The sequence below is a fragment of the Leucoraja erinacea genome, chromosome 28 (genome assembly GCF_028641065.1).
Source record: "Leucoraja erinacea ecotype New England chromosome 28, Leri_hhj_1, whole genome shotgun sequence".
NCBI lineage: Eukaryota > Metazoa > Chordata > Chondrichthyes > Rajiformes > Rajidae > Leucoraja > Leucoraja erinaceus.
The window spans coordinates 14,369,631-14,386,699 of record NC_073404.1 but is presented as its reverse complement, the minus strand read 5'-3'; the positions used below and the strand labels follow the sequence as shown (position 1 = coordinate 14,386,699).

General features: G+C 43.9%; 1 protein-coding gene across 1 annotated transcript; it reads right to left on the bottom strand.

Annotated features, from left to right (window-relative positions):
* Nucleotides 1-837: 837 nt before the first annotated feature.
* On the bottom strand, nucleotides 838-17,068 carry rpain (RPA interacting protein). The gene is made up of 7 exons (XM_055657824.1): nucleotides 16,911-17,068; nucleotides 11,458-11,646; nucleotides 7,467-7,539; nucleotides 6,692-6,806; nucleotides 3,418-3,481; nucleotides 2,025-2,159; nucleotides 838-1,025 (listed from the first exon to the last, which is right to left on the bottom strand). The coding sequence occupies exons 1-7, from the start codon at nucleotides 17,031-17,033 to the stop codon at nucleotides 996-998; spliced, it is 729 nt and encodes a 242-aa protein (XP_055513799.1). The 5' UTR covers nucleotides 17,034-17,068; the 3' UTR covers nucleotides 838-995.
* Between the last annotated feature and the right edge of the window lies 1 nt (nucleotide 17,069).

Here is a 17,069-nt window from a genome sequence, read left to right as displayed (position 1 = left end):
AAGTTGTTTTTTTTTTTTAATTGATTTTATCCTTCTCACAGCATTATTCACTGAAAACAGTGGATTCCCTAAATTGTGTATACTGTGTAATCAAACTGGTTCAGTACCTAGTTCACCAAATAATGTTTGTCACACTCCCTTTACAACAGATCAAGATTCTTGAGCATAGAGTTAAGCAGTCAAGGCTGTTAAAATTTGGACCACTCTAATGATCAATTTCTCAAGCATTATTGGAGATGGAATCTGATAGCCATTGAAGAAACTTCAATGTGAATACTGTTTTGATTATTTGATAGATCACTATAAGCTCTCAGCAATTTGTTTTATTTATAAGATCATGAATACAAATGAGACCGAATATTCAGAAAACTGCTGCATTCATTAAAAAGGTTCACAAATCAATGGGCCTGAAGACGGGTCCTGACCCACAATGCCACAGATCCATGTTCTCCAGAGATGCTGTCTGAATTGCCCCAGAACGTCTGGATTGTCCTTGGGTAAAATATGTTTTAATATATTCAAAGTAGACAAAAATGCTGGAGAAACTCAGCGGGTGAGGCCGCATCTATGGAGCGAAGGAAATAGGCAACGTTTCAAGTCATTTAAGGCAACAAATGTTGGAATTTAACAACATGGTTAATCTTCAGCATCAGATCATCAACTCTTATCTCATCCCAGTTTTGTTTCTGAAGTATTGCTTCAGCCCTATCACAAGTACATTAAAAAAATAATATAATTGCATCCTACAAACTTGGAAATGCAAGCTAAGGTCTTAGTATTTCTTATTTTATTGAACATCAACGGGGCATTAAAAAAAGGACTCATCTGGAGCAAATATATAATAAAAAGAAATATTTATTAAATTAAATGTAGAATGCAAAACAAATACTAAAGTGCAGTGTGGCAAAGCACAGTCTTCTCAATGAATAGATTTCAATTTCCCAGAAGAGGCGTTCATTATTTTTGTGATAGGATCTCAGACGAATTATAGATACCTAGAGGATCACGGACAGGTAATCACAGGCCTGAAAGAAAAAAACACACAAACTAGCACAAGACTATAGAAAAGCGAACTGAGGATATTCATAACGTATTTGTTATTAAAAGATAAATCATTAACACTGATGTAGGGTTACAATAATGTTGGGTTTGAAGGGGCATTCAGGAATACAAAGTTGCCATTTTGATAACCATTCACACAGTCCAGCAACTTGGGTTTCAATTCTGATGTCATATTTCCATATTCTGTTCCCTCACCTACTCCAGCACTGTGTAAACCAGCATCTGCAGTTTCTTTCTTTCTACATGAAATATGAAGGTTTAAAAAGCTAGATTACATTCCTGAAGACAATAAATTCAGCATGTTGCAAGCATCACCCCATCTTATAAATAATTTAAAACATCTGGAGGCTGAAATGCAGAGCAATGCTTTGTGGACCTGGTAGACTGCACCCAACGGTTTTAAAGGAAGAGAGTTTCCAGAGATAGCAATGGATGCTCGATGGTCTGCAAGGACTCAATGGACCAAAATGGCCTGTTTCCATGCTCTTTCAATGTGTTGGCTGCAATCTAAATTCTAGAGCGGCCCCAAGGATTGGAAACCCGCCAATTCAACAAAGGAGGGAGATATGGAACCTGGCTCATGCAATTCAGAAAATTCTGGAATCTGTTTTGAGGGGAAATACAATAACGAGAAACAGAAGAAATACTTGAATGAATGGGAAGAGAAGCACCCAAAATGTGCAACATTACTGACAAGATACATGCTCAAGCTGGTGAAACTGGCTATGAAATAGCACCAGCAGGGCCTTTAATAAATTCAATAATGTTAGAGGTAGACACAAATTGCTGGAGTAACTCAGCGGATGAGGCAGCATCTATGGAGAGAAGGAATGGGCAACATTTCGGGTTGAGACCCTTCTTCAGACACAATAATGTTTAGAGTATAGGGCAACACCCAATTCTGTGTCAAATGCAGAAATGTGAACACAAATGTTAATGATGTAGAAAATCATCGCACTCACCTGACAGCTCATTAAAAGCATGGCGTCTGCTTCTGCACCATTTACTACAGAGAAGATTGGACAACATACACATAGATTGCTATGTTCAGTGACATTGTGTTCAAGAAAGGCTCGAAATTGCTGTACTGTCATCCCCTGTAAGCAATCAGATGAAAGCATGAAGCACCTTAATGCACTAAATTTATCCTGGGTTCACATAACATGGTTAACAGTAGCAAAGTTCCTCTGTCCATAAATACCAGATCATATTTACCTTGAGCTTAAACATAGATAATGAAGCAACCCACGTCCACATGTTTACATGGCATGGTTAATATCTGGGTTTGGATTTAAAAGTAATTAAAATTTGTATCGTGAATGCCAAGCAATGACCATGTGCAACAAGAAGCCAACATCTCAAGGACAATCAACGATGGTTTAATTGCCTCTTGATAAGATTTACTGCTTTTCTTGAACCATGGCACACCATTGACGAAGGTAATGAGTTCCAGTCACATCAATCGGAATCAGGAGACGGAGGAGGATATAGGTGCTGGCATTTGGGACAAAACAGAACACTCAAACAAGTATCACCTATGGAGGCAAAAGTTGCCTGCTGCAATTTGGGTTGAGACTACATCCAGCAGAAGAACAGCAGAAACAATCAAAGGCAGACCAGTGAGAGAGAGAAAGCCTCATCATAGAATGGGGTAAAATAATAATACATTTATTTTTAATTTATGGGTGCCTTTCAAGAGTCTCAAGGACACCTTACAAAAATTTAGCAAGTAAAGGAAAAACATGTAAGCAGAATGAAATAAATAGTAGAGACATGACTAGTACACAAATTAGACAGAATTCAATTCAAAACACAATATGAGGCATCTCATCTAAATGTCATCTACATTGGCATGCTTTGAAGAGAATTCATAGTAGAGCAGTGATATGAAGACAGTGTAGACGTTGGGGGAACAAAAAAAATATTTGAAGAATTCAGCAATCAAGAGGCGAAAAGGCATATGACAAAGATTTGGGTCAAAACCTGAATCAATAAACAAAAGGGAAGTTTGAGCAATGTATCATTACTTACACCGTGATACCAATCTGCACCATTTGAGGTTTTTACAATTGTTTTCTTTACTAAACAGGGCGCTATTGCATGTGTAAAAGTTTCCATTTATTTCCGTCTTGATTACCGGTACTTCAAATCTCTTCAATGTGTATTGGAATGTTTGCGTTCATTCAGGAAATACAGGCAGCAAATTTCTGGACATATAAAGTGTTATACATAGATAGAGGATAAATAGCTTGTGTGTATTGACCCATAATAAATGCAAGTCTATTAAGCTCATCTAGATATTATTCTCATGAAGGAAAGAAACCAAAATTGGATTGGTCTTGGCAAGATGCTTACCTGTGTATTAATGCACATTCCACACGAGCAAGTTATAAAGTCACTGCTAACACTCAGATAGTTCCTACAAAAGAAAAATTGCTTTGGTTGAATTGTTATTTTATTTCCTTCCTGTCTTATGCTGAAATAAATTGTAGAGTACTGCTAGATTACTTAGTACAGGTGCACAACCTTTTATCCGACGATCCAAATAACGAAAACCTCCGAATAGCGACATTTTTTCGGTCCTTGAAGGAAGGTCCTTGAAAACGTTCACCGAGGGCGGCCCGCAGAGGTGACAGCGGAACCTCCGGTCGGTCCTCGAAGAAAGGGGAACTAAATCCCCATTCATAATAGAGAAGATGAGGGTATATTGCGCGGGAGGGTTAATAATTGACAATATGCTGCTACCTGCCAGCTGCGTTAAAAAGTTCCCACGGTAGACTCACGATACACAGTGTATCGTGAGTCTTGCGTGGTAACTTTTTAACTCAGCGTGCAGGCAGCAGTAGATTGTCGCTCCCTTCAGTTTCACCCCACCTACACCCCTCTGCTTCCCGGCTATGTGTGTGACCCCTTCCCTCCCCTCTCAGATCCCCGCTCATTGCGCGGGGGCTTTGTACTGTCTTCACGTCGCGATGCTAGCAGCATAGTGCAGTCACCGGAGACGTCAGGACCAACGGAACACCGACCCCCAGGCCCACTGCAAGCACGGAGATCCCAGATCAGCAACTCCAGCCCAGCCCCGTTCCAACTCCAGAAGAACACGCTCCCCGTATGGGCAGAAGCTGATGGTGTGCAAGAATAACGTCTTGTTCTTGGGTCGCGCAGCTCGGGCTGTGGGCGAACTGCCACTTGTCGCCATAGCGGCCCATCGGGGAGCGGATTCCTCTGAAGTTGGAGGGGGGTATTGTGCTGTTTGATCGCCCCCTACTATTCCAGGGACAGGGAGACAGGACGTTCACCGAGGGCGGCCCGCAGAGGTGACAGCAGAACCTCCGGTCGGTCCTCGAAGAAAGGGGAACTAAATCCCCATCCATAAAAGAGGTGAGGGTATATTGCGCGGGAGGGTTAATAATTGACAATATGCTGCTGCCTGCCCGCTGAGTTAAAAGTTCCCACGGTAGACACGATACACAGTGTAGGCAGCAGCAGATTGTCGCTCCCTTCAGTTTCACCCCACCTACACCCCTCTGCTCCCCGGCCATGTGTGTGACCCCTTCCCTCCCCTCTCCAGCTCCCCGCTCATTGCACCGGCGCGGGGGCTTTGTACTGTCTTCAAGTCGGCGATGGCAGCAGGTCAGTGCAGTCACCGGAGACGTCAGGACCAATTGGACGTCGACCACCCGGCCCACCGCAAGCACGGAGATCCCAGAGACCCACAGCCAACAGCAGCCCAGCCCAGCCCCGCTCCAACTACAGAGGAACATGGGTTGCGGATGACGGGGCGCAGCTCGGGGCGTCGTAGGGGCCCATCAGGGAGCGGGTTCCTGTTGGTCCTGACGTCTCCGGCCACCTGCTATCCTCCGGGAACTGTACCGCCCTTGCAGGAGAGTGGGGTTGTTTGCAGTTGCAGAGGGAGGGGGAAAGGGCGGTACAGTTCCCAGTCTCAGCTCCAGTCCAGGGGGGTGGCCGGAGACGTCAGGACCAACGGGACAGCGACCCCCAGGCCCACTGCAAGCACGGAGATCTCAGAGACCCACAGCCAGCAGCAACTCCAGCCCAGCCCCGCTCCAACTCCAGAGGAAAACGTAGGGGCAGAAGCTGATGGTGTGCAAGGTGTTCTTGGGGTGGCGCAGCTCGGGCTGTGAGCAAACTGCCACTTGTCGCCGTAGCGGCCCATCGGGGAGCGGATTCCTCTGGAGTTGGAGGGGGAGGGGGGTATTGTGCTGTTTGATCGCCCCCTGCTATCCCAGGGACAGGGAGACACAGCGGCTTTTTAGACTGGTGGGCAATCACTTCCAAAGTTCTGCCCACACAGTCAGTACACCTCTCCTACACTGCATTTCATACAAACATTTATTCTGCAAAAAAAAAACCACATTGAAGACTCAAGCTCGCGACCAAGTAACTGCCGGGATCAAGGCGCAAACTCGCGACCTTGCGGATATGAGCCGAACACTCTACCACTGAGCCAGCCATTAAAATCTACGCAAAAAAATTTCCATTCCGAAGACCGACAAATTCTGAATTACGAAAAGTGTCTGGTCCCAAGGCTTTCGGATAAAAGGTTGTGCACCTGTATACAGTAAAAATATGACCTACCTTTTTGCTCATCCATCCTCCCCTAAACGTGTGATGGGATACATTTCCAAAATCAAACTGACTTTCTATTTATGAATGACTGTCCTAAACTCCACTAACCAGGGCTCCATTTTGAACTAGCTGAAGGAATGTGTTACAGCGCCCTTTTCCCCCAAATTAAATAATGTACGAAGTTGCTGCGAGAACTTTTGCGTCTTCCAATAAACACCCCAGAACATACAATTTAAACAAACACCTAGTAAACAAAGTTACAATAAATAATTTTACATATACCGAAGCAAGGAAAGATCAGTCACAATACAGAAAGAGGACCTTCAGTCCAACTTTTTTGTCGACCAAGAAGCAAAAGAGAAAGGAGCTTCAGATGCTGATTCACTAAAAAGATAAAGTGCTAGAGTAACTCAGCAGGTCAGGCAGCAACCCTGGGTAACATTGATAGGTGACATATTGAGTTGGGACCCTCTTCATCCATACCCATTCAGAATATTAAAAAAATTAATTAAATCTGGGCTCATCATATTACAATGTGTCCCTTTTAGTATCTTATTCCACACCAGGGATCTGTTAGTGTATTACGAGTTGGTTAATAAAAGCACGAGAACTGAAGGCCTCCCATGTTCCCCATTACGTTTCACGTTTCACCTTTCTTTCTCATTAGATTTTATTAACTGCAGTCCTTTGTCGTCTCCTCTTATCTCCCTGCCTCTGTTACCATACCCACCTTTCTGTCCTGCACCTGTCTCCATCTTCCAATTCACCCCTCCTTACCTGAACTATACATTGCTTGCCAGCTGCTGCTCCCCCTGTCTCCACTTCCCTCTTTATACTAGCCGTCTCCCTTCTATTCTTTCAACCCAGACGAGGGTTCTTGGTTCAAAACATTGCCTAGCCATTTCCTTCCACAGATGCTATTCAACTTGCCGGGATCCTCTAGAAGGCCCTTTTTGCTCCAGATTCCAGCATCTGCATTCTCGTGTCGACAGGAATCCACCCAGAAAGGCAATTCACAGCCTATCTTGAACAAACTCACCTGTTACAAACAGGGCATACAAGTCTATTAGGATCGTCAAATCCTTCAATAATGGCATTCAAGCATGCATCATCAAATTGCAAACTGGCCTCATACTCCTCTATGATGGCTTGTTCTATAAGGGGACAAAATATGACTAGAATCATAAATGTCATTTTGTACAAACAAGTCCCTTGCAGATCTTTAACAATGAGAGAACTCCACAAATTCAAAATAAAAAGATCGAAGATACAAACAAACTGGTTGAGTGAAAATGATGCACTTTCTAACGTCCAATTTGGCCTCATCTGCCGAATTTGCTTAATAAGGAATAGCATAATTTACGCATATTTTACCTTGGTAACTCAACTGCTTCAGTAAACAGTTTAGTACTAATACTAAATTAATTTAATTCTGACCAAGCTTCATTTGAAAAGTTTATTATTATTCATTTAATATGGGTTAAACCGGTGCAAGTGATTTCAACCACAACTTGTTGAATGAAATTTAATCATGCAATAAATCAAACACAGATAAAAAACAAATGATTTTCAAAAGGATTTTACCACCATCATAGTGTATACGTTAAATTTCTCGTACAAAAGGAAAGCCATGTTATAAGATTGTACCTAGGACTTTTGGTTTATTGCACTCATATTGCGGTTATTAATTAATTGAATTTGTGTTCATCATATATTGTCTGTGTATTACATTTAAGGCTGTTGTGCCTCTACGAGTAAGAATTTCATTGTTCTGCTGTCGGTACATACTACAATTAAACAATCTTAACATCTACCTTCACTGATGAGTTCCTGTTCAATTTCCTCAAGCTCTGCTAATTCACTTATATTTTCCAGTGTATTCAGCACCTGGTGATCAAATCCAGCAAGAAAGATAAAAATATTCAAGAAAAATAATATAGAAGATGGCATGAAGTCAGTTCATTTCTTAATGCAAAGAACCAAGAAAATGCACTGCCCAGGAGGATATAAAACACCGTATAATTAAATGAAATTAAGATTCTAAAAAGTTATACCAAAAGATTTATAGTAACAGGCTCATGAAATTATTGCACAATTATCTATAATGCCATCATTATTGCGCAATTACCAATATGATAGTCTGAATTGATAATGCATCATAAAAGTTCTGAATTATAAAGCATTGTACAGGTGCACAACCTTTTATCCGAAAGCCTTGGGACCAGACACTTTTCGTAATTCAGAATTTTTCGGTTTTCGGAATGGAAGATTTTTAGCGTAGATTTTAACGGCTGGCTCAGTGGTAGAGTGCTCGGCTCGTATCCGTAAGGTCGCGAGTTTGCGCCTCGATCCCGGCAGTTACTCGATCGCGAGTTTGAGTCTTCAATGTAGGTTTTTCTTGCAGAATAGGAGAGAATAGGGAGGGTTAGGCTGGGATCCTTCTCTGCGAGATGATCTTAGTGCGGGAGACAAGTGTAGGAGAGGTATTCTGACTGTGTGGGCAGAACTTTGGAAGTGATTGCCCACCAATCTCAAAAGCCGCTGTGTCTCCCTGTCCCTCCAACTCCAGAGGAATCCGCTCCCCGATGGGCCGCTACGGCGACAAGTGGCAGTTCGCCCACAGCCCGAGCTGCGCCCCCTCATCCGCAACCCGGGTTCCTCTGGAGTTGGAGCGGGGCTGGGCTAGAGTTGCTGCTGGCTGTGAGTCTATGGGATCTCCGTGCTTGCAGTCGGTGTCCCGTTGGTCCTGACGTCTCCGGTCACCCCCCTGGAATGGAGCTGAGACTGGGAACTGTACCGCCCTTGCCCCCTCCCTCTGCAACTGCAAACAACCCCACAGTCCCAGTCTCAGCTCCTGTACAGGGGGGTGGCCGGAGACGTCACAGCCCGAGCCATCAGCTTCTGTCCCTACGGGGACAGCGGAGAGCGTGTTCCTCTGGAATTGGAACAGGGCTGGGCTGCTGCTGGCTGTGGGTCTCTGGGATCTCCGTACTTGCAGTGGGCCTGGGGGTCGGTGTCCCGTTGGTCCTGACGTCTCTGGTGACTGGCGCTAGCTCCGACGTGAAGACAGTGCAAAGCCCCCGCACCGGTGCAATGCGCGGGGAGCTGGAGAGGGGTGGGAAGGGGTCACACACATGGCCGGGAAGCAGAGGGGTGTAGGTGGGGTGAAACTGAAGGGAGCAACAATTTGCTGCTGCCCGCTGAGTTAAAAAAGTTCCCACGCAAGACTCACGATACACTGTGTATCGTGAGTCTACCGTGGGAACTTTTTAACCTCAGCGGGCAGGCAGCAGCAGATTGTCAATTATTAACCCTCCCGCGCAATATACCCTCACCTTCTCTTTTATGAATGGGGCTTTAGTTCCCCTTTCTTCCGCTGTCACCTCTGCGGGCCGCCCTCGGTGAACGTTTTCAAGGACCTTTTTTCAAGGACTGAAAAAATGTCGCTATTCGGAGGTTTTCGTTATTTGGATCTTCGGATAAAAGGTTGTGCACCTGTATTTACAATTCCAAAAATCTATAATGTACACATTATATATAACATTTAATACACATTCCAGGAAATTGCAATAAAGTGTGACAGGTTTACAACTGGACTTAAATTAGCAAGAACAGCAAGATTTTGAATACATGATACATATGACTTTAACATATTTCAAGTTGCTAAGAAGTCTACATTTCAGCAACAAATATTTAATGCCATAATTATATTTATAAAATGGGACTAGAGGTGGTTTGTAAGATTTATTGTACACATCAGTTATTAAATGCCACCGTAAAATCAAAAAGAAAATTCAGCAGATTCCATCCGCATTCCAATAATCCCCAAATATTACTATTAATTATATATAACTAACTATAAATATAAATGGGGACAAAATAAGGAGCCAATGCATCGCAGCGCCAAAAGTCTGTCTTTAGTTCTGTGCAAAGTTTGCACATTCTCCTTGTGACTTCATAGGTTTGCTTCCACTTTCCAAATGATAGGTTAATTGGCTACTGTAAATTTCTCCTAGTGCACAGGAGAATGGTAAAACCTGGGAGAGTTGATGAAGATGTAGAGAGAGTAAAAACATGGGATTATAGTGGATTTAGTATACATGAGTATGGTTGGCGTGAATTTAGTGGGCCAAAAGATCTATTTCTGTGCTTTACTTGTCTATGCTCTTGTGTTCTAATTGAGAGCCACTCCACTCAAATAGCCCTGAATGTATTCATAATTGAACATTGCCAAAGCTAGAAACTACAACTGCAGGAAATCTGAAATAAAACAGAAATTGCTCAACACAAAAATGGGCCCATCTGCACCCTGGGTCCACCTTAATCATTTACACAAATTTGAAACGCATTACCTAATAAATGGAAAACCAAAAAAAAAAAATGCACTCGATTATGACATTTTGGCCTCAACCAATCCCAGGTACTCCCTATGTCCAAACCATCTTCCCTACAATTTAAAAATAAGATATATTCGCTCGTTTCAAATTCTGACAAAGTGTCCTTAATCCAAAACATAAATCAGTTTATTTTTCTACAGATGCTGCCTGACTTGCTGAGCATATCATATAGGAAACAACTGCAGATACTGGTTTAAATCAAAGGTAGAGAAAATCCTGGAGTAACTCAGCGGGACAGCATCTCTGGAGAGAAGGAATGGGTGACGTTTCAGATCAAGAATCTCTGCATCTCTGGAGAGAAGGAATGGGTGACACTTCTGAGACAAGGAATGGGTGACGTTTCGGGTCAAGACCCTTCTTCAGACTGAACCTTTCGGGTCTTGACCTGAAACGTCATCTATTCCTGAAAACGTCATCTATTCCTGAAAACGTCATCCATTCCTAGATCACTCCTGCTAAATGCAATGGGCCTACGTTTAGTACGCAACGGAACGGAACGTGGGCCTTTTTCCCCCATCCATTTCCGTGAACCGTGCGGGGGAACAGTTGGTGTTAATAAATTTAAATTCTCAAAATGAGAAGATTTTTACCAAATAACTTTTATTTTTACGAGGATGTTTCCGTAACCGGCTTCCGTCTCTGCACTAGTATCCTATGGGAACTTTGGGGCGGAGACGGACGCCGGTTACGGAAATGGGGCCAATAATTACCCATGAATCTGCCCATGACCGTACTACGTCTTTTTTGTCGAGTGATCTATCTTGCTTGCTCATCTCCGGTCATCTTGGGCTCTTTGCTTCAGACTGGCTAGGGATCAGGAAAACGAGAAATATAGATAGTGATGTGGAGAGATACAGAACAATGAATGAAAGGGGGAGAGGATAGAAAGCTTTTTGTGTCTATCTTTCAGATATGCCCCTAACTTTTTTTAAACAAGAAGCTTTCTGCTTGTAGAGCACCAGTAATGGGAGAGCTGTGTTGCCCCTGGACACTGTAGTGTAGCTTAGAACAAACTGTGTTGATTGCTGATTACTAAAAGACTAAGACCCTGTTCAAGAATTACTAAGTACACCGTTCAAGAATTTACATACAATTAATTTGTTCTGTTCTATTTCTTCCCCTTATTGCAATGATTATGAGCAAAATAGTTATTTATGTAATATGGTTAATGAGCAAACCCCATACAGACAACTCCCGAGGACAGGATTGAACCTAGGTCTCTGGAGCTGTGTGGCATTAGCTGTGCCAACTGTACCATTCTACCTTCCGAAGTGTGGAATGAAAAGTACAATTTTTGACCTTTCATCAGATCTATCTACATATGGGGATGAGATTTTGGAACACATTGCTCAACTAAATAAAACCAAAAATAATCTAAACATTTTAGAAGATTTTTAAATTAACAAACCTCTGCCAAACTCCCCTTCTTCCACAATGATGGTAAATGTGTATCCAATGCTTTCAACGCCATCCATTCTTCTTCCATCACTTCTTGCACAAGAAAGGGCTCTCTGAGGTTACAGCCTGGATCATCTCCCACATGCCTATACCTATCTAACAGCCTTGCTCGGCTGTTCTTCAGTCTCGCGACACATCTCTGGTAAAGGAGAAAGTGGAAAAAAATACAATCAATGTGCATCATTTTAAAATAAAGACAATGTTGCAACACAACCATAGAATATGATTGAAATCATAACATTTGAAAAGCAAAATTAACCATGTCTACTCATTTACCAGTCATGAAAAGGACTACCTAACTGCTGTTTTAAAATGTAGTCACTTTTGAACGTTGCGGCTTGGACTGAGGGAAACCTATGTTTAGCTGCAAAAACTATTAATTTTTATTGTCTTGTTCTCACCCCACACTTTCGTATGATTACAGTACAGGAGGTAGAATTTGGTCTTCGCTTCTCTGCCAGTCTTACTTAGGCCCTCTTCGATCGTGGCTGACCATGGGTGTCTCCAGCTATTGGAGGACACCTATGTGTGACTTTATTTAATATGGGGAGACTGGTGCACAGACAGCCACCCCACGGTTCTCGACAGATCTGGGTCAGGATCCAGTGGCATGGAGCCCAAGATGACCGGAGACCCTTTCTTGCTGCAGCTTTCATCCGCCTTCCTTGCCTTTGTGGCGCTCCATTAAGGTCGGCCATCGTCCTCCGCCTGTTCCACTATTGAGGTCTTGGTTGGAATGTGCTTTGTCAGAGACCTCCCCCTCGACCTTACCGCCATGGGTGGCCCAATCACGAGCATAGCTCCAGACGGCATCGCTCTCAGGATCTCAGGTCCACACAAGCTTCTCCAATACAATACAATTTATTGTCATTTGAGCCTCAGTGAGGCTCAAACAAAATTCCGTTTCCACAGCCATACGAACAAAGACAATTTCCTACAGACATACACACAATTTAATTCACACAAACATCCATCACAGTGAACCCACTGTGATGGAAGGCAAAGTCTTTTCTCTCCCCTGTTCTCCATTTCTCTCCCGATGTCCAAGCTCCAGGCGGGCGATGATAAGTCCCACGGCCATTTTAGGCCGTGCCGGGCGATTTACGGCCCCACTCCCGGTCTAAAAGTCACAGTGTTGGAGACCCCGCCGGGCGCTGTAATGTCCCACGGCCATGAAGCTGTGCCGGGCGATGTACGTCCCCGCTCCGGGTCGTTCCAACCCCGTGACACGGGCTGGAGAAGTCGCGTTGCGGGAGCTCTGGACAGCGGTCTCTCCACCCGGACCCGCGAGCTCCCGATGTCCCGGTCCACCGGACCTGCAGCTGCGTTGCTGGAGCCTCCGAGCCCAGGAGTCGAGTCGCAGCAGCGAGTCACCACCGCTCCCCATGCTCCGAGGCCGGCCAGCCCCACGATGGTGAGTAGTCCGCAGCTCCGCAGTCTCCCGAGCACTCGGGTTGTTCAGGTTGGAGGCCGCTCCATGGTGCTAGGCCCCAACGACAACGGAGACCCGCCAGGGAAAAGGTCGGGTCTCCCGGACAGGGAAGAGATTTTCAACAGTTTCCCCCCCCCGCCTCCCACATTTACACATTTAAAACCAGTGTTAAAAAAACACCAACACTACATTTAACTAGACAAAAAATAAAAAAAAGACAGACAGGCTGTAGGGGCCGCTGCAACGGGTGAGTCGCGTTAAACCCGTGGTCCTTAGTTACTGATCTCTCTGGTAAAGAAAACACCCATTAACCTTTCATAATTTTACACAGCTCACTTGCATCCCCCTTCTTCTTCTTATCGAGTCCACACACAGGATTAGAAGTTGTTCAGCCAGAGTTGAACACACCTCTCGGCATCGGCATACAATGGTGTCTGTCTTGTCGCTTCTTGTGCTTCTTGTGCGTGGTGGTGGAAAGATTGGTGGAAACAGGGCCGCGTTGTGAACGCTCTTTCCTTGACCCCACATCCCCCTCAATGCTTCAAAGAAATTACTCCCAACCCAGTCAGTTCCTCCTTAAACCAAAATTCTCCAGTTTCCAGCACAAGTCTCATGTGCATGTTTTCTATGTAATCATACTGCACGATTAGAAGCATACATAGTCCTCTTGGTTTCTTGGCCCTCTAAAATATTCCAAATGGAATTTAAACTGGAGGTGGTACTCTAACTGCAGTTTAACTATTGGTTTATACACATCTAATAAATCATGTCCAAGGAATGTCAGATGAAATTCAACTTAGACAAGTATGAGGTGGGGCACTTTGGTAAGTTAAACCAGGGCAGGACTTGCCCAGTAAATGGCAGAGCTCTGGAGAGTGTTGTCAAGCAAGGTGACCTAAGAGTACAGGTTCATAGTTCCCTGTAAGTGGCAACATAGGTGAACAGGGCAGTGAACAAGGCATTTGGCATGCTTGCCTTCAACAGTCAGGGCATTGAGTACAGAAGCCAAGGTGTTATGTTACAAGTTGTTTGTGATTAAATTATTGTGTGGAGCTCTGGTCCGCCTGCTGTAGAAAAGATATAATTAAACTGAAAAAGGGCATTAAAAAAATCACAAGGGTGTTATTGGGACTGGAGACTCAAATTATAAGGAAAGACCAGATAGGCTGGGATTTTCTTCCTTGGGACATTGGATGTTGGAACTGTTTCTGTGTTTCTAACTCTGTCTATCTGCCTTGAATTCTACATCTTGGATGATAAAGTCGTGCATTTTATACGACTTTCATAATTCTGTAGTTTATAAGGAGATTGGATAAACTGGGTTAATTCTCACTTAACTACCTGACATAGCAAAATGGCAACCTTGAGTAATCTGTACCTCTACACATCCTGATATCGTGTTTTTCCTTTCCTTGTTTACCCTTCCCAATTGCAATGCCACTCTGAAAGCATTTAAGTGTCCAGACAAACACTTGAATCGCCATGTTATAGAAGTCTATAAACAGAGTATGTGAAGAAGGTTTCTCACTAGTTGGCATGGTCACGATAGGTCAAATTTACTGTTTCCATTCTATATGACTTCATGGCTTTCTCCAATACAAATTCAATTTTCTACCACCTAGCCAAATGCTACACACGTTGATCACATTTCCCTGCACAAGACCCACAGCCCTCTAGATCTTTCCTATCCAATTACCAGCCAAGTTAAAAAATGAGATGCAGCCCGAAAATAGGCCTGTTAGCCCTTGCCAACCATCGATCACCCGTTCACACTGGTTCTATGTTATCCCACTTTCTCATCCATGTGGAGAATGTGCAAACTCCACACCGATAGTTACCGAGGTCAGGATGTTATTAGGAGTCAGCAGCTCTTCCAGTTGCACGTCTGTGCCACCCATTTTACAGTCCACAGATATCTTCTTGCATCAACCTTTATTGTCATCTTGCAAAGCAACAATTGTACAGTGCAAAATGAGACGTTTCCCAGGCAATACCGGAGCATTGCACATAAAACTTAAACATTTCACACATAATAACAGTAAAAACAATCCAGTCCCTGATGAAACAGTATAATTAAAAGCAGGTAAAACAGCAACATTAAAATACAGTAAAAATAGTCATTAAAATGTCCAGGGCAGCTGATTTGAGTGGCCAGTGCCAGAGTTATTAAATTGTCAGTGCAAAGCAGCAGAATTAGGTGGAATGACTGTTTAGCAGCCTCACAGCCTGTGGCAGGAAGTTGTTTAGCAGTCTGGTAGTCCGGCTTTGATGCTGCGGCATCCTACAATTTCAACAATATTGCCAAATTTTGGTAACGACTGCAAACCTCACTACATTTACAGAATTTTAGAAATGTACAGCACAGAAACCAGTCCTTTGTCCCACTTCATCCATGCAGACCATGATGATCACATGTCCCTGCACAAGACCCATAGTCCTCTCGGTCTTTCCTATCTAATTACCTGTCGTTTAAAACTCCTTTTAAACAACCTACTTGTATTTACTTCTCACTGTTTTTTCCAGATTATCACCACCTTGTGAGAAAAACACATCTCTCAGGTTCTCTGTCTCATCTTAATTCTGTGCACCTCCTGTTCCAGACCCAAACCTAGCTTCACTTTAATTAGTGTCACATGTGCCGAGGCACAGTGAAATGTTTTTGTTGCACGCTCTCCAGTCAGCAGAAGGACAATACATGATTACAATCGAGCCATTTACAGTGTATAGAACATGATAAGGGAATAATGTAAAATCAGCAAAGTCCAATCAAGGATAGTCCAAGGGTTATTAAAGAGGTAGATAGTAGTGCAATACTGTTATCTGGTTGTGGTAGGATGATTCAGTTGCCTGGTAACAGCCGAGAAGAAACTGTCCCTGAATTTGAATGTGGGGAAAAATATTTTGACTATCTATCTTATCTACACCTTTCAGAATGTTATTATATATCACACCACAGACCCTGTAGCTTGAGCAAGCCTAGTTTATCCAGTTTCCTTATAACTACAACATTTAATTCTAAGCAGCATCTTAATAAATATTTTTTGCATTCTATTTTTCTCCCACATCCTTCCATGTGGCGACCAGAACTGTACACAGCACTGAATGTGATTCAACCAACATTTTAAATAGCTGCAACATGACCCATCAACGCTGACACTTAATGCCTCTGCCTATGAAGGCATTATATAAAGCAGAACACAAAGTGTTGGAGTAACTCAACGGGTCAGGAAGCCTATCTGGGGGGGAATGGGTAGGTGACAATACGGGACACTTCATATTATCTGAAGAAGGGTCCCGACCCAATATGTAGCCTATCCATTCCCTCCAGAGATGCTACCTGGACCCGTTAAGTTAATCCAGCGTTTTGTGTTTCGCTCAAGATTCCAGCGTCTACAATTAATTGTGCCTCCTTTACTATATTTTTCTCATGTGTCACCGCTTTCAGAGAACTTTGGCCCAAGATCGCTCTGCACGTCAACATTCCTATGGTCACTGTTTACACTTTGCATGTCCCGCCATAATTTGACCTCCCAGAAAGCATTGTGTGGATTAAATTCAATCCAAATCACTTTTATACTTTAAATGAGACCAGGACGGACATGTACTTAGAAACCAGGGAACGTCAAACATGGAATTGGCGGGTGACTGAGTTTGGAGAAGCGGCAATCAAGGAGCTGCGGGGAATCACTCCCCTCTCCGGAGGGCAACACTCAGAATCCGTAGGAAAGAACTACAGATGCTGATTTAAACCGAAGACAGACACAATATGCTGGAGTAACTCAGCGGGACAGACAGCATCTCCGGAGAGAGGGAATGGGTGGCTCTTCGGGTCGAGACCCTTCTTCAGACGGGTGGACTTGGCCCTCACCCAGGGCGCTGCCGTCCCACTGTATAAATGATGCCGCCTTCACGGCCCATTCACGGAGGTGGAGGGCGAGAGCGTTCGACAACCCACCGTGTAGTGCGCTCACCTTCCTGTAAGTCTCCTTCCACGGGGCAGCGGCGCCGCCTTTGTACAGAGCTCTGTGCCCGGACGGCAACTCCATCCTCCCGCCGCTAGCGACGGTCTCCAAAACGACGACGGCGACGCACATGCGCACGACGGTCACAGGTTGAGTAGGCGCGCCGTG

Coding starts and splice junctions, on each gene's coding strand:
- rpain (XM_055657824.1), bottom strand. CDS start 17,033: ATGTGCGTCGCCGTCGTCGTTTTGGAGACCGTCGCTAGCGGCGGGAGG. Junction 6,807..7,466: donor ACAGGAACTCATCAGTGAAG/GTAGATGTTAAG, acceptor GTCCCCTTATAG/AACAAGCCATCATAGAGGAG. Junction 2,160..3,417: donor GAATGTGCATTAATACACAG/GTAAGCATCTTG, acceptor GATTGCTTACAG/GGGATGACAGTACAGCAATT.